This window comes from Cygnus atratus, chromosome 17 (genome assembly GCF_013377495.2).
Source record: "Cygnus atratus isolate AKBS03 ecotype Queensland, Australia chromosome 17, CAtr_DNAZoo_HiC_assembly, whole genome shotgun sequence".
In the NCBI taxonomy this organism is placed as follows: Eukaryota; Metazoa; Chordata; class Aves; order Anseriformes; family Anatidae; genus Cygnus; species Cygnus atratus.
The window spans coordinates 4,355,929-4,383,229 of NC_066378.1; the positions used below are offsets into that span (position 1 = coordinate 4,355,929).

General features: G+C 52.1%; 1 protein-coding gene across 3 annotated transcripts; it reads left to right on the forward strand.

The window, feature by feature from the left end:
- Window positions 1-204: 204 nt before the first annotated feature.
- CABP1 (calcium binding protein 1) lies at window positions 205-25,998 on the forward strand. 3 transcript variants are annotated; one of them, XM_035556655.1, is made up of 7 exons: window positions 12,966-13,010; window positions 17,664-17,840; window positions 21,416-21,446; window positions 22,127-22,270; window positions 23,520-23,629; window positions 24,039-24,186; window positions 25,911-25,998. In XM_035556655.1, the coding sequence occupies exons 1-7, from the start codon at window positions 12,966-12,968 to the stop codon at window positions 25,934-25,936; spliced, it is 681 nt and encodes a 226-aa protein (XP_035412548.1). In that variant the 3' UTR covers window positions 25,937-25,998. The 3 variants fall into 3 exon arrangements, with proteins under 3 accessions (XP_050570160.1, XP_035412548.1, XP_035412549.1); XM_050714203.1 differs by lacking the exons at window positions 12,966-13,010; window positions 17,664-17,840 and adding an exon at window positions 205-810; XM_035556656.2 differs by lacking the exon at window positions 17,664-17,840.
- Window positions 25,999-27,301: the final 1,303 nt, after the last annotated feature.

The following is a 27,301-nucleotide window of genomic DNA, read 5'->3' on the forward strand; positions in this document are numbered from 1 at the left end:
TGGGGAGGGACGGGGACGGGGACCGGGGGGGGGGCAGCGGTGCCCGCCAGCCCCTTCCGCGGCCTTTGTGGCGCCGTCACATGGGCCGGGTGCGGGATTTAAGCGGGGCTCCGCAGGACATGCCGGGAGCGGCGCGCCGCAGCCCTCCGTGCCCGCAGCGGCAGCGCTCCGCCCGGCCGGGGATGCGGCGGTAGCGGCCCCGCGATGAGCGGCTCCTCCATGGCGAAAAGCGAGTCCCGCACTTCGCTGCTGAGAGCGGCGGGGAGCAGGAGGGCGCCGGGGGGACCCCCCCAGCCCCAACCCCGCGGGGGCCGCGCCCGGGCTGGGAGAGGGCAGCCGGGGAGGGAGCCGAGCCCCGAGGCGCTCCCCGGGGAGCCGAGCGCCCGCAGGCCGCTGTGCCAGCCCTCTGCCCGGGAGGACGGGGCGAGGGGACTGGGGAGGCTGGCGGCCGGCGGGGGGGACGGCCAGCAGGAGCCCGCGGAAGGAGGAGGCAGGGGAGCCAGGCACCGGCACCGCCACCTCCCGCCGCACGGCAGCCACGGGCACCCCCCGGAGCAGCAGCAGCAGCAGCTCGCAGCCAGGGATGGGCAGCAGGAGGAGGAGGAGGAGGAGGAGGAGGAGGAGGAGGACTTTTTCTTCGGGCACAGGCAGAGGGCCAGCAGAGAGTCCCTAAAGCTCTCCGAAAACGCTTCGCCTCCGTCCAGAGCCGGCAGCAAGTGCTCCGCCAAGTCCAGCGGCAGCGAGCGGCCGGTGGAAGCGGACCCCCTCTTCCACCAGCTGCACCCCATGCTCAGCTCGGTCTTCGGCCAGGTAAGGAGCCAGGCGCCCCCCCGCCGCCCCCTGCATCCCCTCCCGCTGCCGGCGGCCGCTCTTGCGCTGCTCCGGGGCTGCAAATACACCGCTTCCTCCTGCCCGCCGGGGCCAAACTTCCCCGAGCGCTGCGGCACCGCCGGGGCGCTGCGGAGCCGGCTCCGAGCGGGGGCCGGGGGCTCGGTGCCCCCCCCCCGGGGCTGCCGGGCACGGCCACGACCCCCGGGGCCGCTGCGGAGGGCGCTCCAGCGCTCGCCGGCGGGGGAAAACCCTGGAGCCGGGGGAAGTTGTGGCTCTGCCTGGTGAGGGTGAGTGTCAGGGAAGCGATTTATTTATTTATTTATTTTTAAATATATATATATATTTACTTTATTAGGTTCCATCTCTCTGGCTCCCCGCCTTGCTTTGCTGTATTTGTTTACATCTCCTTATGGTACATTTCTGTGCGATCAGCATATGAATCATTTCTGATGGCAGAAGCTGTCAGGGGAAGGTAGTGGGGAGGACGACAAAAAAATCCTGACCCAATTCCGAAGCCTTCCCAGTCACTGTGTTAGGGTGGAACAGATGCTTTCGGTGTTTGCGAGCGCTTTCGGTACAAAACTGTCATTTTTAGCTGCCTCTGGTAGTGAAATTACCCGACAGGGCTACCCTTTAAAAATGAAAAGGCAGAGGGAAGACCGGCTTGAAATTTTCTTTTAGAGGCATTTAGGGATGTTACTGGGAGATGTAATCTCCAGGAAGATTAATGTAACTGCAATCTCCCAGAAGCACAATTATAGGTGTAAGCCAGCAGCCTGGGTGGCTGAGTTCCAGCCCGGGAAGTGATCGATTAACCCAGAATTATGACTTGGGGGTTTCGTTGTTTGTTGTCGCGTGATTTTTTTGGTGTGTCTCGTTTTAAAGCGGGTTTGGGAGGCTCTGCAGGATGCCCACTGAAATTGAGATTATGGAGGTAACAAGAAGAATTTCTGTGATTTGAGGGGAAGGATGTGATACACCTGTACCTGCTCGCTCTGCTCTCTGGAAGTGTTGTCTACTTCTGTTCATCCTGGCTTCTCAAGAGAAAAATCAGACCTCCTCTGCTCTCCTCAACAATTTTGCATCCTCACTAACGGTCTGTTATTTATGAACATTACCGTTGTGTTGAACTCGGGACAAATATTACCCTCCCCGTGCCCATGATGGACCAGGAGCCTAGATTAAAATTTTGTAGCAGCGGTAAGGAAGGGCCTAGCGAGTGGTCGGGTGCTCAGCTAGGTCACAAAATCAATATTGTTTGAAAATCTGCAGACTGAAATCCATGGGCTCAGCTCTGACCAGTGCTGTCTCCGTGGTTCTGAGGAGCATGAAGATACATCTGAGAATGGATTTTAAGTCTGTGGAGCTGTGTCCCCCCAGTGCTGAAGTACAAAGAAACCCGTGTCAGGGCTCCTGTTCGCAGAAACCTCTCTGGTTTCGAGCTCGGTCCTTACCCGAACGGCACCTTCATTTCACCTGGTGTGCTGCATTCCAGTGCCGTGATCCGCTCCCAAATGCCGCACACTTAGCAAAATTGAATTCCAGTGCAGAACAGTGCTGCTTACAGAAAAGGGACAGACACAATTCTCGTTTTCCTTCTTGTGCTCAGTGCATAGCACCAGAGCTTAGAAACAGCAACCAGCAGCATCTCTCTTTAGGAGCGTAATATTATTTATTCCCATTTCTCTCTGTACTCAGCTCTGACTTGCTTTCTTTGAAGTAACCATGAGGAAACGACCATCTAGTGGAGGTTTTAGGAGCAGGGCAGTACAGGGATTCGTGGATATAAAAGGGGAACTACAATATGGGATATGCAAAGGGCTGTATGCAGGAGGAGAGATGTGGAGATGTTTTGTAGTGATCTCAAAATCCTGGGATGGATATGGGTCTTAGGATAAGAACTGGGAAATTCTGTCATGGTAAGGAAATTTTGTTTCTGCAAGTGAAGAGATAGATGCTAGGCACTGTGTAAAAATATCTTGAGACAGAGAGGGACTGAAACCTGCGGGAGTGCAAGTTGCAGCCTGGGTTGAGCCGTGGTCGCAGGTGCAGAAGTGTCCAGGACTGCAGCATAAAGCTGCAGGTGCTGTAACACCAGTCTGCACCTCGTAATTAGAAGCCATCAACAGCTCAGCAGACAGTTTATTTAATTCGAGAACTTCTTTCTAGCCCACACAGCCCACTGTGAAACAGTTAAAACAGTAAGTTTGCAGCACGTACAAGGAGGGGAGCCCGGCGATGCGTGTCTGCAGCAGCAGCGCCCCGTGATCCGGCAGCACCGGTACGTCCTGTCCCGGCTGCGCACCCGGCGAGCACCGTCCTGCTCCCCTCGTGGCGCGGTGCGTGGCCGCAGATGCAGACACCACCGCGGTCTGATCAGATGCACCGAAAACATTGCAGGGATGACTTCACAGAGGATGTCGTTACTGCAGTCAGAGCAAAACGAGCAGTCCAGGACTGGAGGATTGTGTCTGAGGGAGACAGATTTGTAGCTGTGCAGGAGAAAAGAGCGAAGGCAGAAGTGCCGCGTTTATATAACTGGCACAGCGATGTGGTGCGCTCCGCGTGTGTACTCCGGGAGAATGCTAAGATACTGCCGGGATACAGGATGCAGTGATATTTTATTAATTAGCCTCGTGCTATATTGGTGCAGTGATGCCGTGATATAAAAAACCACAGTAATACTCTTCTTAGGACATCGGGCTGTTTTGTAACTGAGCATTACACGAATTACTGAACGCAGGGGAGCGTGACGATGCCTTAGTGGGAGCCAGGGCGTCATCCTGGGGTAATGACCCATCCGCACAGCAGGTCGGTGAGGCGGCTGCAGGAAAGCACGCTGTCGGTCGGGGGGGTTCTGCAGTGCTGCACAGCCCCGAGCTGGAGAACGCGGCCTGGGCAGCGCAGCGGTGTGGGAACACAGTCCCGTGGCAGAGCAGGGATGTGACACCGGTGCCATGCGGCGGCAGTTTGGCAGCACACGGGTGTGCTAACAGTGGAGCGCCGTAGCTTGACAGAAGAGTTGAGCGGTCTGACGGTGCGGTAATACCATATTCCAGGTGGGAGCTATTCCGTGCAGCAGTGATTACTTCGGGCGTGATATTAGCAACGGGTTGTGCCGGCGTGACAGCACCACCCCGCTGCACAGAAGGCAGCGAGCGAGGCGTTATCACCGTGCTGCAGTTTCGGTCGCACGACCGGGACTTGGCACGAAGGCAGTGCCACCAAGAGACACGGTGACTGCGGGAGCACGGCCGGTTGTGCCGCGCGTGGGGCAGCGGGCAGCCGTGTTTGCAGGAGGCACTGCAGTGGCGGCAGCTCCATCCAGCAGCGAGAGCTGGGCACTGACTCACCGTGGAGCTGGCAAGGATAACGTGTGGTCGTGCAGCAACATGGGAAAGTGGCGCAAAGAGGGAGCGTGGGGAGGGTGATGGTGTCGTTCTGGCCTGTAGCAGGGGAGTGCTGGAGTGGCCAAGAAGCAAAGGAGTGCGGTGTAGGAAAAAGGAGCGTGCTGTCACCCCTTGGAGCGTCCCGTAGGGTCGCTCCAGGACGCAGGGTAGCAGCAGTGCCGTCCCAAGCAGAAGCACGCCCGTAACAGCAGAGGAGCAGCGCTACCTCGGCCGCCGGGCTAGCAGTGCAGTGGCAGCAGGCGAGTTATTAATGTGACAACAGCAGCAAGAGCAGCTCAGAGGCTGGGACAGCAGTGCGGTGGCAGCGGGGACCGCGATGCAACAGTTGTGTGGCAGCAGGATTCCCGGGGCAGCGGTGACGTGGCAGCAGCACCTACAGCACAGCAGCTTGGCCCTGGGCTCGCAGCGCAGGTACTGCGGCACGCAGCCTGCTGGTTCTCTGCACTTCACTCCTGTGCCCCGGGGTCGGCCTGGCTGGCACCTTGAAGAGAGCTTTTTGTGGCCTTTGCTATGCAATATTAATTTGCAAGCGATCCTGCCATGTGAGACCTGACCGTTTTCAGAGCCGTTTAGCTTTCACACCCTGCCCGCCTGTTAAATTTTTCAGTGAAGTGATTCCCCAACAGTTTTCTGTCAATTGCCTCTGGTAGCATGGGGATCAGGGGGGTCAAATAATGCCACAGGGAATCATTAAATATTTACGGGCTTCTGCTGTTAGCACTGTGGCCAAAGGGGCTTTTGTATTTCTATTTGTACAGGCAGTTAAAAGGCACTCCTATCTGCACCATCTCCCAGTGCCATTTTAATGTCGGTATCCGAATTACCATTAAAATAGGGAAGGAATCTTTCTGCATCTCCCATTTTCCTTTTCTGGTACTGCTTGATCTTCCTTTACTCATAAGTTTTAGTTAATATTAACAGGTTTTAATGGACCTTGGAGCAAACCAGAATGTCAGAAGTGGCCCTGTTTTGGGGCAGGACATGTCCCCAGGCTGCCTGTGTGGGAAGCAGGTGCAAAATGCATCCTTTTGGGTAAGGAGAATGTGCCTTGCCCAGCCTCTCGGCCTGGCTGGTCTCCTCACCCGCAGGACGACCTTGTTCCCTCGAGTGCCTTCGACTCCAGCTGACTCTAATGGGATTTTGCCTAAGAGCAGATGCTGCTCCGCACGTGGAGCTCTGCCAGCAGAGAGCCTGGCAGCCCTGCACAGCCGAGGGGGGCACCGCTAATGGCCCCGTGATGGAAGCTCTCGGCTGCCCCCGTGTACCAGCGAGGGAGGCTGCTGTGCGCTGGGCCGGTGGTGGAAACTGTCGGATGCAGCGCTGTGGGGTGGTGGAGGTGAAGGTGAAATGTGCTTGCAGTTCTCGTGTGCTGCGCTGCCCCGTGCTGTAAGGCAGAGGCAGCGCTGATGAGTCAGGGTCATGGTGAACCAGGGGCAGTTTCTCAGCTATTCTTTTACAGTGTTAAATCGACGGAGTAACTTGGGGCAACCAGATTTTTCCTATGGCTCAAAATGACCGGCGTTGCAGGGACGCTGACCCTGCTGCGTAGCCTTAGCTTACTGCTTCTGAAGGCACACAGGTTAGAAGAGACAAAATCCAAAGAACCTCTGCATTCCCTCTTCCTACTTTGCTTCCTCTTTTTCGGACACCTCTGAGAGCCTGCTCTGACCCCCAGAAGCATCCTCAAGGTGCCCATCAAGGGAAGACAGGCGTGGGCTGCTGCTGGGCCCTGCAGGGGTGCTCGGGACACTCAGTCCCAGGGCAGCAGTGCTTCAGCTTCGCTCACAAATCCTCCTCTGCTGCGTGGCCCTGCACGGGACTGGCCTGCTCCGCTGGCTGCAGCAGGGCAGGGAGGAACCAGCCCGAGGGCCTGGCTCCTGCCCCTAAAAGCTCCTTGCCCGGCCCAGCAGGGACCTGGCGCGCCCCTGGGGCCCTGGGTTTGTCAGTGCCCAGGGAGCCTGCAGGTGTACCGGTGCCAGGAGCGCGGTCCGAGGGGGGAACCACACGTCGTGCTGATGGCCGGGCACCTACTCGCAGCGGTCCGGGTACCTGCATGCATCTCGTACGGCCTCCGCGCTTCCTGCCCTGCGTGTGTTGGCACAGCCCACGTCCATGCATGCAGCCTGACATAAAGAGCCTTCACGTAACCGCCGTGTCTGCAGACCTACAGCCTGTTTTGTGTGTCCTCTGCTAGATCTTCGGTGTGGCTATGCAAGCACCTCTGTGCATACACGCATTCCTGTGCTTAAATACTCGGTGTACAGGGACATCCCTGCCTGCTGAGACCGCCATATGAGGTGCAGCTCATGTGTTTTCTGTACGTAACGGGCATGGATACAGAGGAACAGTGTTCCACTTGAGCACATCCACCCAGCTTCCCCGTTGCTCAGCTTGGAGAAAAAAAAAAATCACATTTATTGCTTCTAAAAAGCTTGAGGGATGGGAGCCAGACATACAGAATCACTGAGGGGCAGTGAATAAGCTTGCTGCCTGCAATGGGTCTGCCAGCAAACACTAATCTTTGTCAGTGATTTACTTTTAAACAAATCTGTTTTAAAAGGATATGGAAAGACATCAAAATAAAACCAAGTTAAAGGAACATTCATTAAATATTCAGTTCATGAAATATACAGCAACATGAGCTAATGCACTGAAACGCACAGCCCTTCCGGTTGGGTTCAGCTTATCTTGTGAGAGAATAAAATCTTTCAATAATGAATTAACCATCGTTTAAATTAGCCCTCTGTGTGTTCCACCAACCTATGCTGCCCTGATTTTTGTTTGATGCAATGTTGGCTTTGAACAAAGTGTCAGGGAGGAGTTTAGCTGTAGATGTAGTGGATGGGCTGCAGGTTTGGCAGCTGAATTCGTTGTGGTTCTTTCTAGCATCGCAGCTTCAGGAGATGGCTTTCCCTGATGAGTCCATGAGTGGTATTGATTTCCAATAACAAGCAGCTATGTGGTGTGCAGCCAGTAAAAGGCGCTTAGCTAACTTTGGGCTCCCTTTCAATAATCCTCTGACATTCCTGTGACCTTAGAGAGCAGCAGCAGTGCCCATGAGCTTGAGCAATCCTTCAGTTTCAGTCAAATGCCCCTCTTCGACATAAAGACAAACAGCTGTCGTAGCTTGTGCGGTCACATTGAGTTTTTCAGGAGCCTTCTGCACTGGCATAAGACCACAAGCTCAATACAATGTATAAATGAAGTCATTAGCAATATTCTAATCTCTCTTCTATCCATTCCTCCTTTAGAGTGCTTCGCGCCTTGCAGCCATCTTTGGAAATAATACATAGCATTGCTTCATCCCACTCAGATGAAATACACTCTCCGCTCTTGGAAGGAAGCAAGCAACCATGTACCTTTGTGAGGCATCGTGTCACAACAGCTGAGGGCAGGAAGCAGAAAATGGTCAACAACCCCTCTGTATTCTGCTGAAATAACAAAAAAAAAGTAATTTAGGTAGTTTGTGACAATTCTGAAGGTGCTGTCAGGTCCCTCCTCAGAACAGAAAGGAGACAGACCTCAGTTTTATGGTGGTCTATCTCATGTATTGTTGCAGGACTGGATTTTGGAGTACTTGGTTGGTGTGGATTCCTAGGGCTCTGCTCATCCACTAGTCAGCCACACCTGCTGCAGCACCGCAGCGTGCCAGCCGGATGCTGAGCCCCTGCTCCTTTTTCCTTTGAAAGAGGTGAGAGTCCCAGGGCAGCACCAGCTGCTTTTGCAGGATTCCCAGACAGAGTGATTCACAGTTCTCGTACTTCTGAACAAAGGGAAGGGACCCTCTGAGGCTTGTTTTAAACCCTCTTCATACTGCATATACCTGGCAAACTGTTCTAGCAACTTGTGGGCTGTCAAGCTTCTACTTGTCTTTTGTAGCCCATTGATGGTCTTTAAAAGCAGAACACACCCACAGCACGTAGTGCTCTGGCCAGCGCATCTTCTGTTGGGTTAGTGCAAAATGCGAGCACCAGATCTGCGTGGAAGGTGTCAGGAGGTGGCACGTCCCCATCTCTTTTCATCTAGCGCGGAATAAAGCTAGCTAATTACAGACAAAGCTGTGCGAAACGGAAGTTGGCTCTTCAGGGTTTGTTACCTTGAGAGGGACGGAAAGCATCCTTGGTTTTTTAATAACCTTTCTGTTGTTTGTGATTGAATATGATCCAATTGCTCTAATGGAGGAGAATATTATGCACAGCATGAGTCAGCAACACTTTCTTTCTGGCACAGCTGACAGCAAAGAAAGTTCCCAAACTCTCTGCAGAAATATTCCTCCTCCCAGCTGAGGGGATGGGCTGCATCTGCCAATGCTTGCTGGTGCCTCTGCTTGAGACGGACCTGTCCTTGCCTGATGGGAATGTGGAACCATCCCAGGTTCATTCGAGGTTAGACGACACGACTCAGGATGCAGTAAAAGCACTCGGGAGCCTGACGCAGACGAAGGGGAAGCCAGTCGCAGAGGTTTGGAGTGCCAGTGCGTGTTCCAGTGGCTGGGAGCTTTGAAGCAAGGCCCTTGACAGCACTGGCAAAGGAAGGATGTTAATAAATCCAAATGCTAAGGCTCATCTGAGGTCATCCAGTAAACAAGACTGGGCTGTTTTTTGTAAAATACAGATCTATGGCCGTCAGCTAAAGGGTGGTTGGGAGCAGATTTGAAAGCTAATAATCAGTATGTGCACTCTCTGCTCTGGCATAGAAAAAATAGATGAAAAATTCTTAGCCTGCTAGGAGAAATTAAATAAGGTGGCATATTTTAAGATACTAAATCTTCCAAGCATGCAATGAGTTCTTAGATAAAACTGTGGATTTCAATGAAAAGATGCTAGGAATGCTGTACTATGTACTCTCCTCAGAGATTACCCCCACCCCCAGGTACTGAGGGTGCCCTTTGCAGCATCGTGTTACAAGCAACGACCTGATCTGACGTTCCAGCAACTGAAAGTCCATGTACTGAAACGGGCCTGGCATCCGAGCAGTCTTCCTGTACAACTCTGTACTTCCACTGGAAATTTTTGCCAAGCAAGGCTGCGGTCTGATAAGCAGTCCCACATTTTGGGTTGACTTTTGTTCTTTCTGTTGGAGCGGTTGGATATTTGCTGTCGCTGGATAAAGTCTCTTGCAGCTACCAAGTGATTAGCCGTGGTGGGATCCAACGCTTCCCTATGGAATAATTATTTGTACCAATGGTGCCAGCCTGAAGTAAAGCACTGCTGCTTTTTAAAGAATCCAAGCGTATTAAACCACCTAAATCACTCCCTGGCAATGCCAAGTCATCCAGCCTCCTCCCTGCTCCTTACCCAGGTCAGTCAATGTGCCAAACCCCTTGCCTGGGAGCTGAGAGCTCACTCTGTGCCAAACTGCATCCGCGAAGGTCTCTGCTCTCCACTGTGGGTTTCAGGGAAAAGGAGGGGATGCAGGCACAAAGGCAAAGACTCGCATTTCGCACAGTTCCTCCTGATTTTTAGAAAGTTTACAACAGAGCCCCAGGCCTTAAAAGAACAGTGTGATTGCCACAAAGAACAGTGTGGGAAAGCCAGTATACATGCATGTGCAGCCCTCCCACACGCACCCTGACTACCCCAGATATAGGCATGCCCACAGATCAGCACCTACACACAAATGCTTTTGACACACTTATTCTCAGCATCCTGTTCTCTTACAGCAGCCTCATTTGGAGGAAGGGAGAAAATATGTTCCTTCTAACCTAATCTTCTGATGACCTCTCCACCAACCCCACTCCCCTGCATCTCTCTAAGCTGCCCTTGGTGGCGATGAACAAGATCCCAATGTCGAAGTGATTTTCCTCCTCGAAGGTCAGCAGGGTCTGTCTGCTAGATAGTGATGTGCTGCCCAGTTGCTCTTAAGGGATTCAGGGTAAATGAGGGGATAAAGAAACTGTTTACGACCACATCTCTCAGGCCCGCTGCGGCTCTGCCAGCGCTCCTGCAGAGTCCAAGGACTGACTGTGCTGCAAACCTGGTGCGAGTGGGCTCCTACCCATTGCCTCTTCCCTTCCCTTCCCGGATTGTGAACTCCCTTCCGAACCTGGCAGCCGATTTCAGCGCTCTCCCTGCGCGTTTTCTGTAACTGCTGCGACTGCAGGGAAGAGAAGTAGGAGAGCAGGGAAATGCGGCAGTCTGCCGCGCTAGCTGGCTCCTGATGCCCTGCTGCAAGCTACTATTTAGGGGTGACCACCTCAACTTTTGCTGAGGGGCACCGAGAGCTCTGCAAGACATGCTCATTGCCTCTTTTACAGCCCCCCCGGCAGTTTGGGGGCTGCGATGGATTTTCGAGATGGGCACTTCTCAGTTGCGGGGCGTTCCTGGCCTCCGCGCTGCCTGCCAAGGGGAGATTTATTCTCGGCAGGGAGGTGATGCTCTCTCTCCTCTCTGCTCCGGAATTGGAGTCATTTGTCTCGGGAGGGAGCCCAGGCGCCTCGCTCGCTGTATGGCAGCTTCTGCTCAAGGGAGACAAGCACTTCGTCAATAAACAAGGAGCCTGGGGAATGGCTCCAGCTGACAGAGGACGTTATTAACGACCAGCACTTCGGCCAAGGGTAGATCAGCCTCCCATGAGCTGCTTTAAGAAGGGAAAGAGAAATAGAGCCAAAGATGGCAGCCTCGAGAGGAGCTGGGAGTTTTGGCATCCTCCTGCGGTCTCCTGCTGCAGGGGCCCCGGGCTGTGCCAGCCCCCAAGGGGTGACTCTGTATTTCCCCTCCGTCAAACCATGGCAAGAGGTGGTAGGGCCCCCTTAGGAAAGGTTTTGCTTCCCAGCCCACCATGGCTGTGCTCCGATACGGAGGCCTTCCAGACCAGAGCTTCCCCATCCGCTCTGTCCCTCAGTCTGTTTGCTCTGGGTACAACAGGCATCTTCCAGTGTCTGCTACTGCAGCTTCTTACTTCGGAGGAACTGTGGGCCTTCGTGCAGCTCCTCCCAGGCCATGCGGTGAAGAAGGAATGGAGGAGATCTGAGAGGAGGGGAGGCTGTTCCACTGCTTTCACCCTTGGAAAGTGGCTACTATGAGGAAGAGCAAGAAACACTAGCCCACATCGCCGTGTGATCCTGGCTGTGTCTGGAACTGGAGAAGCTGTTGGCTCTTGTCATGGTTGGACTCCTAAACTAATCTCCTCAGGTGGAAGAAGGCTCTAGGCTCTAAAGCAACTGTTGATTCACCTTACAGTCATACTTAGTTTGCCACAGCACCATCTGGGTGGAAGCAGAGAAAGCCCTGCTCTGTTGTGATGTTGACAGTTCATCCTTCCCTGTCTTACAGCTGCCAGGACAGGGAGTCTTTGGCTCCTGCATGAAGAAATCCTGTGGTTCGAGTGCTCAGCCCATGGGCTGGTCTTTGCAGAACCATCTGTTTAGGACCATGCTTGCAAAAAAAAGTTGTGAAGTCTTTGAGCTGAACATCAGAGTGTCCAGGCAGCCTGCTGCATGGACAGGTGTAGGATCGGTGTCAGCCTGGCCTTCGCAGCTCTTGAAGGAGGTAGCTCTTCGTGCCATGGCTTCTTACCTTCTTGAGCTGCTGCCATGGTGGTGGCTTCATGGCTGGGGATGCATTCACTGCCCTGTTCAGGTCCTGTTGCCTGGGCTGATGGTGAGTTTTTTGTGCAATTTAAATCTCCTTTCAGACTGAATGCTCTTATGTGCAGCCAGAGAACAGAGGAAGAAGTACTGGGGTCTCATTCCCTTTCTTTCAGAAATGATTCAACAGGCCTGAAGCTCAGAATTCAGAGCTGGGTCTGGGTTTAGGAGCCCCTTATTTATCCCAGGACTCAGGTGTTTGGGTCTGATGCCCAAATTCTTGGTTTCACATTACCCAGCCTGGGGCTGTTTGGATTTAGGATTCGGGTGCGAGCCTGTCTTTGGCAGACTTGTACAGGAAAACCTCCGCTTGGTTTCTACTTGCAGAATGTTGGAAAAAAACTTTAAGACTGGCTCAAGGTCTCTCCCTTGTGGTTAAAAATTTCTATCCTGGGGTTGAGAGCATTGTAGGGACCCTGCACTGCTGCCCCCGGGCTTGCTTCCACCGTGGCAGGAAAAGAATGAGGGACTTGCAGGTCTGCTAGTCTTTATAAGCTGAAACAGGTCCCACCCAGCTAAATGGTCCCTTTCTGCTCCAAAACGAGCTCTGGACTCTGCCCCAAGCCCCTAAGTGGATTGCCTTCTGGCCAGCCTTGCTCTCTGGTGATTGAAAAAGCTGAGAGGAGGTAGGAGGGGGGTGGGCAAGGTTGCAGTGTTCAGAGGATGTATGGACCCAAACTAGCTGGATTCACTGAACTCATCACTAAAATCACTTCTTGCGGTGCCTCTCTGTTTTAATTCTCCCTGAATCAGCTCTCTCCCATGAGTGAAACAATCTTGCCTGCAGATTGAGGGGGGTGGGAGGGATTTGAACATTAATCTGATGTAGATTATACATCCGCCTCCCTCTCTCTCCCCTTCTCACTCCCTCTCTCTCCCTCTTTCTGTCTGTTTCTCTCCCCTCCCTCTCCTTCCTGCTTCATCTCTTCAAGAAAGTGAACATAAAGTAAAAACACGGAGAGAGAGAGGCAGAGAGAGAAAAAGCTCCCCGAAGAGGGAAGCCCCAGCAGCCAGTAGCTGTTTGGATTTGCCTGGCGCTGCCTTTCTTGCTTTGCTCCCAAGGAATACCTTTAATGGGATCATTTGCTTCAGTTCCTTTATAACCAAGTTCACCGGAAAGGCAGACTCAACATATTATGGGCAACTGTGTGAAGTCTCCACTGAGAAACCTCTCAAAAAAGGTATGTTCCCTAAATCAAAGTGAATTGTGCTTTTCCAGCCCTGCTTCTTGGGACGGGTGATGTCGTGGGCAGACAGGAAAGGGAGGTGGGATTGCCGCAGAGGTGTGTGCGAGGGGCTCCGCTCTCTTTTCAAGTCTTTTTTGTAAGAGCTGCTCGTGCAAGGGCAGCCACTAGAGCCCGGGATGCTGAATGCCACCACATGTGTGTAAATAAACGTGCGTATACATGAGCAGGCGTGTGTCCTGCTCCGTGTGTGCATGCCCACTGTATCCATGCAGGCTTGTGCTCGTTGATGTGCACGATACGCTGGCACACGTCGTCTGTGCAGGCAGCTTAAGGTATGTGTATACACGTGAGCTTGTGTACGTGTGTGCATGTGCTTCAGTCGAGGGTGTCTGCACGAGTCCTGTCGCGTGTGTTATTTCTACAGGGACATATTCATGTGCACGTGAGTGGCTGTGTGTTTGTGTGTGTTCCTGCCGGGGTGTAAGAACACGCACACTTCAGGAGCATATCTGTGGTATGTGCGTGTCCGCAGCTGTTTGTGTCTCTACACGTCCATCCAGAGGGGTGTGAGCAGGCGTGCGGTGCTTGCTGTGTGTGTACGTGGGGAGCTGTGTGTGTCACACACTTCTCCCTGCTTGCACGCGCACGGTACATGTGCTGGGGTGCGTCTTCACAGCAGTCTGCATGTGGTTTTGTGTACGTCTATCCTTCCGTACGCACACATCTGCTTTGGGTGTATGCATTTGGGCACAGCAGCATGTTTTCCTGTGACATGTTTGGCCGTGCCCCTGTGAGGGGACACGCTGGGCCTAACCTCTGTGTGCATCCATCGCGTGCCCGGCAGCACAGCCCATGTGCACAGGGGCCTGGGCACGGCCCTGCTCCGTGTGCAAGCTGCCCTGCGCGTCTGTTAGGCTGCAATCCCCGGACTGCTCGCTGCTGAGGCTTTTAGAACAACCCCAGGACTGATTAGATTCAGGAGCCGTTCTGCTGTTAGGGACGAGCAGGAACGATTTGCCCCAGTAATGTTTCCTGTCTGGCTGAGGGAGGTGTTGCAGCACCGTGTACCTGTCAGCCACACGGATCTCACTTGGCGTTGCTGAAAATCTAATAACTCAGCAAAAAGCTGTTCAATTCTCTCCTCATGAATGAAAAAGTTTCGCTAAGCATCCCAAGCATAGCAATGAAGAGCTAGCTCTGGGGAGACCTCGCTGGCGGTAAAAGTGCTGCCATGGGGCTGTTCCACCAGGAGGCCTTGCCGTCAGGGAAAGCTGCTATGGAGAGGGTCTCTTGGCAGGGAGTTTCTTCTGGCCTCAGATTTGCCTCTCCCGTGTAAAACCAGTTTCCTTGTTATCTTGGCTGCTGTAAACAAGGCCAGTAATGGCTCGGTGCTGCTGCAGGAGTGCTGGGATAGATGAGGAGGGAATTCATCATCGAGCAGTTTGACGGTGCCGAGACCAGCCCTGTGTCAGGGTGACCCCCAGGAAGAGGCAGGAATAGCTGAGGTTTACCCAAATATCACACGTGAAAAAAGCAATTTGGCTATTCCTAGGTCGCCTCCAACTTGCAATAAAAGGAGTTGGCTGCAGCTGTGCTCAACACGATCAAGGAGATTGCAATTAAAGCCTGAAATGTGGCCAGGCTTCTTGAATCGCAATGGACTGAAGAAGTTATAAACTCTGTGTGATCAGTCTTTTTTAGGTAATTTATGCTTTCATTCCTAAAAACTACTTCAGAAGATGCACTTTGTGCCTCGTTAGAAGGCCTGGGATGGCAGGACTAAAGAGAGGAAGTTGCAGAGCTGGATTAGAGGATTTCTCTGACTTCACTCTAGCCTCGGGCACCACTCCTGGGGGCTGTGCTGACCTCTGGATTACAACATGCGTGGTTACGGGGATACTTCGCAGGTCAGCCTTACACCGCACAGCTTCACTTGGCTGCTTTGTGACCCTGGTCTTTTCTCCCAGATGTTACCTGGGGCAAGCTCAGAAGAAACTCAGTGAGGAAGACAAGGAGTTGGGCCCTGGGTGGTACTAAGTTACAGTGGGAGGAAGCCCTCATTCTCTGCCTGCTGCTCTTCCCTGTCCTCACCCCACCCCTGTCTCCCTAAAGCTCCTTTGAGCGTGAATGTCCTGGGACTGAGGAGCTGCCCGCATCTGAGCGCTGCTGAGCCAGAACCGGCAGGCACAGCTTTCCTCCCGCTCTGATCTCCGCCATGTGGCCCTGCCACAGCGAGTGGAAGCAGAGTTAAGATGATTAGGGGAATGCCTTAGGAATGTGAAGGCCTTTTGCACATGATACCCATTGCCCAGGAGGCTTGATGGACGGACGTTACCTGCTTATGTTTTTCTTGAGTTTTGCCGAGGTGGTGAGGAGGGACTGTAGGCGATGTGTGGGTGAAAGCTGAACCTGGGTGATTGGATGTGATCCCTCGAATACGTGATTTCAACCAGGAGGTTGGGAACCACTTCCAGGCACTGGCCGGCCTGGTTCCTTGCCCATCCAGGTGACAATGTTCAGGCCTTTTTTCCCCAGTGCTGGCTGCTGGCAGCTTCGCTTTCCCCCGGTGACCCTGGCAGCCTGGGTGCCTGTCCCTCAAAGAGGCCCTCCAAGATCTGGCCTGACCCAGCCAGGCATGGTAGTGCTCCTTTGCTCATGGAAGAGACAGAGAAAGCCTGAGCTCCCCTGTCCTTTCCTTGTGTTTCTGCGTTGTGCATGCTGCTGTTTCCCCTGTAACAGGCACCTGATGTTGCTCTGCCCTGTACCCGTATCACAGCTCCCTTCCCGGCTCTGTCTGGATAAAGGAGGAATGTGGTGGAGGAAATTTTTGAGGGTGCTTGCAGGAGAAACCTGTGAGGCTGCTGGGCAGAGGGAGCATCACCTGCTGTAAATCCTGCCTGGAGCTGCAGGGCAGGGAGACCCTGTCGGGCTCTCACCAAGGCAGCCACCCTCTGTGTCTCTGGGCAACCGTTTCATCAAGCTGGCAATCTTTATCCACACAGGAAAATAACGGGATGACCGTGCTTTGGTGCTGCTGTGTGGCTAGGTAAGAAATTGCCTGGAAGGGTCAGCAGACAAGGATTAGGTGGAGGCTATGGGACCTTTAAGCTTTCATGTGTCTTCACTGGAATTAAATGCAGAACTGATGTGGGCTATTTTAAGTGAGTCACATTATTTGGTATATTAAACTCAAAAATGTGCCAAGAAAAAAAAGCTGGTAATTTTTGCAAATACTTTGCACTGATGTCATGAAGCTATGCAGTTCAACACAGATGCCCTGACATTTAGCTGAGCTAGTAATATGCCATTTGTGGACGGATGCTCATCTCTCAGGTTTTTAAGGACAAGTGTCCGATGTGTCACACTTAATCAGAGACAGATTTCCTCCTCATCTACGACTGCGACAAAAGTGCTTTTCTGCTTCATCATTTTCTTTCTTCGTGGCTTGCTTTTTGAGTTATTTTTGTTTTGGCGCTTGATATTTACATGACGTTATACACGAGCAGACTGGCGTAAGGCTGTATAAAATGCAAACTGTGTGCAAAATATAATAGCACATGGCAGACACAGCAAGGAGATGCGATAGGTTTGGACAAGTGTGCCTGGGGTGTGCCTGCGTATCTGGTGTTTTAGCCTGAAAAAGCAGCTCAGGCTTTAAGGAGAGAGTTAATAAAGGAGACAATGACAATTGACAGAGCTTCTCTGATCACCCCTGGGAACACCGGCTGTAAAAGTAGGATCGTTCCTGAAGAGGAATCTGATGTATGATTAATGTTTATTCTATAAAACCAAGGGTCCTGTGGGTTGTGCTGGCTTTTTATAGCTGCATGGGAATATCAGGATAAGACTTTTCTTGCAGAGCCAGGGAAATGCATTTCTATAAAAGGAAAGCAGTGCCTCCTTATAAAATCCAGTGCTGGATTGTGTTCTGGAGCCCCAGCTTAGCAAGCCGTGTGCACTCACAGAAATGTGCAAAGGCAAACAGACCGAACCGTGCTCGTGCCTGACCTCCGCCCCGAACCGTAAGCGATTAGGAGAGGGCAGTGCGCTGAGTGCCCGAGACCCCGAGGATGTAACTAATTACAGCGGAGCACAATGTGAGCCCGCAGCTGGCAGAGCCACCCGATGCTGCCAGCGGCCTTGTGATAACGTTACCAAGTGCACAACGCTGTGCTGCTGCCATGTAGCGTGGAGCCCAACGCGGTGCCTCTGCGCAGGCTCGGCCTCGCCTCCTGGGGAGGCCCCGGCCCGTCAGCAGCTTGGCCCCGGGCACGTGCAGTGCCGTGGGTGCGCTCGCTCCTGGCGGCTCGCTCGAGGAATCCTTAAGTCCAGGGCTGGTAGCAGGAGCCCTTTGGGCTGTTTCTGGGTAGATGTGAGCAGCTCATTGAGGGTTTGATGTCGGTTCAAAGCGAAATTCTCCGGGCTGGCCGTACTTCTATTGGCTTTTGAAAGTGAACTCCCGGACTTACTGCTTCCACACAAACCGTAATAGGTCAGTGGGGGGGACGCGGCGTGAACCAGATGAAGGAAATTTAGCAATAATGGCTCTGCGAGGCGGTTCAGTAAAACTTCAGAGGCAAGGCTGGGCGAGACGGGGAGGTAACATCCTCTGTTGTGTTGTTTGCTTGCTGCTGGTTGGCTGGGAAGATCCGCCATGAGGAGAAGACGTGCTATAAGGCTGTCCAGACGAGCGAAGAGGGGCCGTCGGCCTGCGAGTACCAGGGTCCGCTCATGGTGCTGGCCCAGAACTGCGCCGTCATGCACAACCTGCTGGGGCCAGCATGCATCTTCCTGAGGAAGGGCTTCGCAGAAAACAGGCAGCCTGTACGTAAGTTACACCCAGCCGGGCGAGACACGCACAAAGCCGTGTGGACGCGAGCCGGGGACGCGGAGCTGCCCATGTGGTCCCTGTGCGTGGAGCTCCGTAACCCCCAGCCCTGGGTCCTTGAGCATCCCGGCTCCAGCTAACACAGTCACAGGCAAATGTCAAAGCTGAAGGATGTGCAGAGATGTCCCTGTGCCTAAACACCAAGAAAGGATGATTTTTTAAAAAATAAATGCAGCTATGGAAGATAGATCCAAGCCTACACTTGAGTAGATGTAGTCACATGGATTCAGGAGAAGGACTTAAGACCCTAGGACTTATGTAATCAAATGGACTCTGGAGGAGTCCTGTGTTCAAAGCTGTTGGTCCAACAAGACATTCACATCTCATTCCCAGAGGCTCAAATCAGCATTTAAGGCCTAAGTAGCCACTTACATGCAAATCAGAGTATCCGTACTGGGAACAAGCTGTCCCACAGAGATGCCCGTATTTGTTACTGTTCCTGTCAGCTCCCAGTGAGCACGCTAATACAAGCAGAAATGAGCATGCATCTGCCTCCTCACAGAAGCCCAAATGCAGCCTCTTGTACGCTTTCATACACAGCCTGACACTGCAGCGATCCTAGCCAAATAAATCAAAGAACATCAGTCTGGCCTCGTATTTGCAAATAGTGCCAGGCTACCAAATGCTATTGCCCCTACACACACAGATAAATAGAGAAACACATCTGTCCACTCAGTCACACCCATTTGTAACTGTGCTCATATGCATCTGATGTAAATGTTTATATATAAGCAAAGAAAGTAGATATTTTCATGTAAATTCAATATCTTTATAAGCAGTAAAGCATATTTTCTGCACATATGCATTAGATTTCTACAGTAATATGAATTTAAAGACGTATGCAAAGAAACCATTAACACACGTTTTATGGATATGCGTAAGTGGATATGTGTTGTTATACATTAATCCAGTGCACTCCATATCCTTCTGGTAAAACAAAGCTCACCCCGTTTCCTGAGAGTCAGGGCTTTCTCGCCTCCATAAGAAATGTCTCATATCCCTGTGCATTGACACGGTTATCTGCAGCTGCAGGAGACACCTAGAGCTTTATTTCTGAAACCTCATCTTCAGCCATTAACCGAAAAAAGAACTGTCAGTCATTATGGATCAAAGGGCCTCTGTTCTTAACCTTCAGCCGCTAAGTGATCACACGTGCCTTGAGCCAGTTCACTAAACCACAGGGCATGGTATTCTCACAGCAGTGCACCTACCAGTGCTGGTGTGGGTGAGCTCCCCACCATAGGACATTGGTCCAGCTTCCAGCGGAAAGCTCACGCTGACAGGTATCCATCCTGTTCAGGCCCTGGGAACTCACAGTACCCCAAGGAGTTTCCAAAATGAGATGATGTCTCTACTCTGGTGCAGAATAAGTGTACCTGATAAACAGCTTTACTTCTACTGACTCTAGACCAGCAAGACTTACTGTGCATAGAGCAGAAATAAATGAGAGTAAGGCCATTATGTATCGTGACTCTCTGAGGGTCACCTCTGCTCATATCTAGGTTCTAAACTGTGAACAGTTTTGTTCCTCTTTCCATATGTTCTCCAAGAGCTGTAGAGTGATTCAGCCCATTTCTTCCCGAGCGCTTTTCCTCCTTAATCATTTTAGGGGATCTTTTTTTTTTCAAATTTAAACCAGAAAACCTCTTCGTGACGTTAGTTACCGCTTGAGTCACATTTTTGGAGGGACAGAAAACCTCCCCCTCCTTCTGCGTTCGCAGTCTGTGGCTCTGTGACGATCGGAGCCGCATGTGCAAAGATATGCGCAGAGCCCTGCAAGCGCCAATGCCTTGGTGTGCGACATTCGAGCCGGTGCTGAAGCCCCCGTTCCCGACACGTGTTGGTCGTGTCGGTCGCAACGTGGCCTTCGGTGAGCGGGGAGGAGGACTGTCTTGTGACGACTGCGCTGGAGGAAGGCCTGGGTCCTGCCCCGGGCGCTCTCACCAGACAGCAGCTGCCGCGGTGAGTCCGGCACCTCCGCACCGCGGCAGCCTCACCCTGCATCTGCCGCTGCGCCGGCTGCCGGCCCGTGGCGGTGACCCCGGGATTAATGCTCCTGAGTCCTTGGGGATGAGGTGCGCGAGGTGTCGGGACAATTTGTCATCTTCTGCAATAAGGCGGGAGGGCAGTAAGGCCTCCTGCGCCCGGCCCAAGGGGGGGAACTGTTTTATTTCTTGGCGCTGATGAAAGCAGAACAAATGGGATGACATGTTTGAAAATACCAGGTCTGTGAGGGATGAAGCCGCGGAGCCAGCGCGCTCCGACAGCTCCATCCAGCACAGAGATGCCTCTGGGAAGGTTATGAGTGGCAAGCTGGTCACTTCTCTGGCACAGCCCACTCCTGCACAGACGTAAAGCAGCGTGTGTCCTAGTTTGCTGTGCGCTCTGAGCAGCCGCCATTAGTTTCCAGAGGAGCCCGTGGTTAAATAGCAAAGGATCATCCTTCTCAAACCCGTCAAGGACACTGGCTCCAGGGACGTGTGGGGAGGCAGCAGGACACCTGGAAGGCAAGGAGAAACTCCCCACGGTTGAGAGGAAAAGCCGAGAGTCAGCCGACAAAAGAGATGGCGTTTCTGTGTTTCCAAATTCTCAGATGTTTTGGATTTGCCTGGGAGCCATGAGAGGAATTAGAAAGGGCATTTAAACCAGAAAGCAGTGCATTTCCATGCTCATCTCTTCTTCGTGGTGCAGTGGTGGAATTTTCCTATGCTCTTTTATATCCTCCCCCTCCTTCCAAGAAATTGAAATTGGATGTTTGAAGTCGCAGTGTTTCCTGAACATGGTGAATCCTCGTCCTGTTTTGTTTGTAGATGACCTTGATGATGTATATGTTGTGTGTCTGCCTTCATGCCTGGTTTCAAAATGCTTGTATGGGGAGTTGAGGCTGGGGGCAAGGGGGAAGTGCCTCCCTTCTTGGGAGGACTCTAGGAGATGGCACTGGGACATTGGCTGTAAGAGAGCTCCTGGCTGACCCTGTCCTGCCAGCAGGACAGGAATCAAGCAGGGACCCAGGCAGATGATGTTACAGACCTTCTGGCTACAGGGGCAGCTTCCAGCTGGTTTGATCTGGCCGTTCCAGCAGGAGCTCCGGTAGGATGCACAGTCACAGCTCTAGAGCAGCTGCTGCAGCGCCGGTCTCTGCTCCAGGACTCGGTGCTGGGGAACGACGCAGGAGCCCTGTGAGGTGCTCAGGGCACCACCAGGTGGGGAGGCCACACGCAGGGCCTGCGCTGGCCCAGGTTTCTTCTGTTCTGGGGGAGCGTCTGTCATCCCCCCATCCAGCAGACAAGGAGAGGGGCTTCCACAGGGAAGTGTGCAGGCTGAAACCCGCCCTGGTGGGGAGGAATGCTGGGGAAGCCTTGCTAGGTAGATGGTATTAAACATGTCATCACCTTCTTGTTTCTTCTCTCACTTTCTGGCTTGTCCCAGAACTGTTTGCACCAAAAAGTGCTGTTCTGAAACTGTCTGTGGCAAGCCAATGACTTTAACATAGTGTGTTCTCTTTTTGCAGGATAGAGAACTGCGTCCAGAAGAAATCGAAGGTAAAACTTGTCGCTCCTTCTGTGTCACCTTTCTCCCTGTCCAGGCTGGTCATTCCAGGTTGGCCCCCAAGGGGTGGTAAAATAATTTGTGGCAAATCAAGGGAGATGATTACTGGAATAATTCCTGGCAGCCCAAGCAAAAGAAATAATATGTAAAACTGCAAGAGTGCTGACTGTGGAGGAATTTGCATCTCATGCAGCTTCTTCAAGGTGGGAGGATAAGTGAGGTAACGGCATATTGGCTGTCAGAGAACTGCTGTACGCCCCAGCTCCCATGGAAAGTGTTGTGAAAGGGTGATATGAATGTATGGCTCTAGGAAAGCTGTTTTACCTGCTAATCCCTACAGTGAGGGCTATAGAATATTGTGTAGGGATAAAAGTTGGGAAAACTTACTGCTTCCAGTGTCTTTAAGGAGTGCAGTTTAGGAAAAATCAGTTTGTGGTACTTCAAAGCCTCTGCAGTCAAAGCACGCTTTCCTGTAAGGAATGGGTCAGCAGTGCTGCTGATAGAAGAGCTTGACACTGCTCCAGTCGTTGCTTCTTCACAGCGAGATCTGCTGGGAAAATATGCAGTATCTTAGAGACTGGCCTCTTAAAGTGCTGGCTCTGGGGAGGTTTCTTGGAAAAGGTGTTTCAAGCTGTCTCTGACAATATTGTTCTTTTTGGATCCATTCCCGCAGAATTAAGAGAAGCCTTTAAGGAGTTTGATAAAGACAAGGATGGGTTTATTAACTGCAGGGACCTGGGGAACTGCATGCGAACCATGGGCTACATGCCTACTGAGATGGAGCTAATAGAACTCTCCCAGCAGATCAACATGAACCGTGAGTAATATCCACCTTGCTGAACCTCTCTGTGGCTGCCGTGCCCCGCATTGCTACTTTGGGCTGTTTGTTTCCTGCTGTCTCTGTTACTTGGTGTTTTTTCCTTTCCCTCTCATTTTTGGTTGTCATTTTTGCTCCCTCTCATCCCTCTGTTCATTTGTAGCCCCTAGCAGCCGATGCCCTTTCTTCTTGCTTATCAGATGAATGGACTGTGTGGACTGTACTGTATGGGAGCAGCATGTGGAAGAGTTGTCCTCCGTGCTTATGCTGTCAGGTGTAAAGCTGCCCTCGATGTGGGCAGGTAGACATTGGTGTTCAGGTCGTGGATGTCATCGTGCTGAGGTTGGTGTCAGATGATGTCAGACTGAAGGCGACGACTGGAAGATGGAGATGTTTTGGTCAGAGTGGGTGGTGGATGGGCTGCTCACTGCTGTGGGTGTCTGTGGATCTGCTGTGCCCCTGCGGATGGGCTGCAAGTGAGTTGTGCTGGCAGCGTCAGGTGGGGGGCAGCTGGTGGAGTCACTGTGTTTGTGCCTCTTGTCTTTCACCATCATTTTTTGTCATGACTTGTCTGTGGCAGTGCGGGATATTAGCCCTCAGCCAGGTGGGAGAAGGGGTACTCAGTGCATGTTGTTTCTGACATAGGCTGACGTAGGAAAGACGAGTTACCTGGACAAGGAAATGGAAGTAGTTGTGACATACACAACCGCTCACGCATAAAAACAGCCGATAACCACAGCACACAAGGAGTTAGGAATTTGAGAGTGTTATTGCCAGCTGTCAGATGGGGGACAAACAAGAAAAAGGATAAATATGAAAATTAAACAGTTGGACATACATTAGCCACTGCTAATGAACCAAGACTCCACCACTGCTGCAGGGCACTGCCCAAGCCATGCAGGAATGTCATGCAGTGCCCTTGCCGTTTTCTTTGGCACAGGTGCAGCAGAGGGTTGCTATAAGCTCTAGTGGGTCCAAACCTCTAATACTCAGGACATGATGCCATAAGGATGTGACAGTCCATGGCAACATAGGCTGGAGTAGCTTGGGCTCATTCTGCATATCCCACAGTCCAGAAAATACAAAAGACAGTGTAAAACTACCTCTGCTTTTCCTTCTACCATCCTGCACCTTCTGTGCTTTGCTTCCTGGAGAACCAAGCCCTCTGGGGCACACAGAATTGCAAAGTGAGCACTGGGCTTGGCTAATGTATGGAGTTCTTACACGCAATCTTTCGTCTTATCCCAAGTGGGTGGCCATGTGGATTTTGAAGATTTTGTTGAGCTGATGGGACCAAAGCTGCTGGCAGAAACTGCAGACATGATTGGTGTAAAAGAGCTCCGTGATGCCTTCCGAGAGGTGAGTGCTCCCTACCGTGTGCCCCTCAGAGAGGTGAGCAACAGGAGACAGGAAAGAGAGAAGACTCACTGGGGAAGAGAAGAGGAGGAGAGAGCAGCACAGTGGAAGACTGAGAAAGAGGCAAGCCAGGCATGAAACAAGGGAGGAGCAGAGAAAGTCACTAAGATAAGGGAGTCCTTGAGGCAAGGAGGAGGAAACTGATGCAGTCACAGCAGTAATGAGGGGTTTCTGAGGAGAAAAGACAGGCTGGATACAGACCAAAAGGAACCTGAAAGAGGAAAAGGAGGGACACAAAGGAATGCAAAAAAAATAGGGCACTCAGGAGCAGGACAGTACAAAGTCCAACCCAGAGCAAGATCCGTTTCCATTAACTGTGTATCTCCTGCTGGTATTTTTCATGTACTTGCAGTTTGACACCAATGGCGATGGGGAGATCAGCACCAGTGAGCTGCGAGAAGCCATGAAGAAGCTTCTAGGGCAGCAGGTGGGTCATCGGGATATCGAAGAGATCATCCGGGACGTGGATCTGAATGGCGATGGGCGTGTTGATTTTGAAGGTGAGAGGGGATGAGTGCTCCCTGTCCATCTGCTCTAGTGTGAGTCAGTTTCAGCTTGGAGGTGGAAGCAGAAGGGAAGATTTGCATGCTCTGGGCCCAGGTATCCAAAATGTGGAGAAAAAAAACAATTCTTCAGCTGAAGTGTTTGTTTGCGTGTCTTCTCTTGTTGCACCTCAATTTCAGTCAGGTCTCCATAGTTCTAGCATGGAAAGGGAGATGCCCTGCCACAGAGAAACAGCTTCTGCTGTACCCATGCAGCATCAGACTTCTTTTTACAGGCATTTTCCTTTCCATTAAATCTATTGCAAGAGCTGTGAGAAGGCTGTATTTGTTTGGAAAAAGCATTGCACCTTCCATTTCCTCTGTCTCACCTTATTATCCGGGTTTATAGAGAATTTGTTTCTGCACCTTTATGCCAGGAGATGGTCACATGCCAGATGTGCTCAGTAGCACTGTATATATCTAATCTAGATGTGTCATGTTAAATCCTACAGACAATTCATTTCTTCTTTCATTTTCCATGCCAGAAGGAGTCGGAAAAAATAAGAGCAGTTCGGCTACTATCCTAGCCGTTAGCCGTGGCAGGAGTGATGTTAATAGAGCTCAGGATTCCTGGCAAGGGAAGCAGTTGATATCATCAGACAACTAAGAGGATAATAGAGCTGGAAGGTGTGAGAGCGTGGCAGGCTGCTTGTTTTCCTGGTGTAACCCTTTGCAATAAGGGTGAAGCACAGTAACGACAGAATTAAAATAAAATAGATGTAATTTTTTGGCTGAGAGGCATTCCTGGATCTCCTTCATGGCAAGGAGTCTCAGTCCTGAAGTTTCTGAGGGCTTTGGAAATGCTAAAAACTGGAAATGCCTCCCTAGAAAGTATCTGGTAGCTGCAGCAGTTCTAATGCACTGGCTGATTACCTGACAGTAGCTCTCCTTGTTTCCCACAGCTAAATTATGTTAGACAGCTAAAATACATGCAATGCTATCCCAGTATCATTTTCTCTGTGAGCTGCTGCTTTAGTTGTCAAAGGACAGCTCCATCAATGGAAAAAGAGAAGTCAAGGGGGTAATTTCCACTGCCCTCCTCTTCGCAGAGTTATTAATTTCTGGGCAATTCAAGTGCAGAGTGAAAACGCATTTATACTTGATGGCATCCACCCTCAATTTTAACAATTGTAATTGACTCCACAAGCTGCAGGGTGGTGAAGAAATAGATCCAGGGTGTCCTTACCGTTAACCTGTATCTTCAAAAGCAAGGAATCCGTCAAAGTAAACTTTTCTCTGCAAAAGCACCGGTACCTACCAAAACACTAGTGTGCTTTCCAACACCGGTGTCTCCTTCAAGTGGCAAGCTCACTAAGAAACCGCTGTGCTCCCAAGGCTATAAATCAGTGTTCCCTGAAATTACGGCGACGGGAGGCGACACTTGCCACAATGTGTTGCGAGGCGTTGCTGTTACAAACAAGACTGCCTGTGTGTACACTGGCTGGGAAGGAGTCGGAGCAATGAAGTGCCCTGCTGGCAGGGTCGTATCGCCATATCTAACGCAAGGATCAGAGCCCCTTTTGTGGGGGCTCTCCAGGGCCGCTCACGGAGCGGCACAGACCTGCCGTGCAGACTCGGTTTCCCCAGTTCCACCCTGGCTGCGTGCTGTCTCCAGGGAGTGAGAGCTGGGTGGGGACCTGGATGTCTTTTCCTTCAGGGCTGTCTTTTCTTGTCGGTTGCAGAGTTTGTTCGCATGATGTCCCGTTGAAGATTATTCTCAGCTAAAGAATCAGCACCTTAGAGAGGGCAGAAGAGGACCTAGATGGAGCATCTAGCCCCGATGTTCCCACATGAAGGTTAATCGGCTGGCTGCAACTGGGACGTTGCAAGATGACCTGCTGCTCCTTCCTCACGGTGGTCCCCATGCCCCTCCACCCTTTCACACTGTGAAAGACTTGCAACTTCCTACAACTGGAACCATTCCTTCAAGATGATTGCAGGAAACCGCAGAGCCAGGACTTGCCATGATGCTTTCATGGGATATTTGCAACTTCAGACTCCTCCTCCCCAGCTTTATTCTCCCACCAGCTGCTGCAAAGTGAGAGCGGGAGAAATCCTCTTGGCTTGGTGGATGAGAACAAAGCCATTGGGACTGGTGGCGGCCTCAGGGCGTGCTCTGCACTTCTTGGTTTCCCTTGGTGAACCGTGTCTGTGTTTGCTGTCTGTGTGTGTGTCTATCTGTGTGGGGTTATTTATGCTTCCTTGGCACATATTTGCATCTCCTGTGGTTATGTTTACCAAGAGAAAATTCAAATACATGTCTTGCGGGGGGAAAGCGATAAATATGCACGCTGAAATGATGTGGAGCCTGGGTGTCCGTGTGAGAGGCGGGGGGGCTGGGGGAGAGGGGCTGGGGCAGATGGATACCGGGGCATCTGCACTGGGGTCTGGGGACGAGTCCTTGGTGCAGGATGTGGAAACAAAGCCGGCCATGAAGCCTGCAGCTGGGCTCTGCCCTGCCTTCTGCTGGTCCCGTGCCAAGGGGCCTGGAGGTGAGGACAGCGTGGAGGGCCCCCACCCCTCCTTCTCACCCTGTTTGCAAGGGGGCAGATGAGAGCCCTGCGGCCTTGGGGTAAGGAGCAGTGGGAGAAATGGCATGGAGTAGGGCTGGGTGGGAGGGGGACAGGCAGCAACAGCCAAACCTCCCTTTCCAGACCATTTCAAACACCGCTGTCAGCGTATACATGGAGAGGGGCCGTGCTGTGGGCTCTGCGCTGTAACACTGCAGCTCCATCCCGCTGAAGAGTGCTGCACCTGTCTGCAGCAGTGACCGCGGCTGCAGCGTCCATGCCCTACTTGCTGGTTCCAGGCACAGTGGATGCTCATCCTGCCCCCCCTTTCACCAGGATGCTCACAACCTCCCACTCCCTTCCCCTACCCTGTTAGACTTGCAGTTGTCCCTTTTCTCTATGCAGTCATAGTCACAAGTCACCGGGACTAATTTCTGCTCGGCTTCAAAGGGCATCAACATTTCTGTGGGTTTCTCAGTGTAAATGGGAGTTGTTTTCCTCTCAATTGCCTTCTTTCTCCAACTCGGAGATTAGGGACTGATATCCTTCTGCTTCCTTCATCT

Excerpts from the sequence above, each read along its gene's own strand:
- CABP1 (XM_050714203.1), top strand. The coding sequence starts at position 205 with ATGAGCGGCTCCTCCATGGCGAAAAGCGAGTCCCGCACTTCGCTGCTG. Across the intron at positions 21,447-22,126 it reads GCGTCCAGAAGAAATCGAAG|AATTAAGAGAAGCCTTTAAG; the intron begins GTAAAACTTGTC and ends CCATTCCCGCAG. Across the intron at positions 23,630-24,038 it reads TCCGTGATGCCTTCCGAGAG|TTTGACACCAATGGCGATGG; the intron begins GTGAGTGCTCCC and ends ATGTACTTGCAG.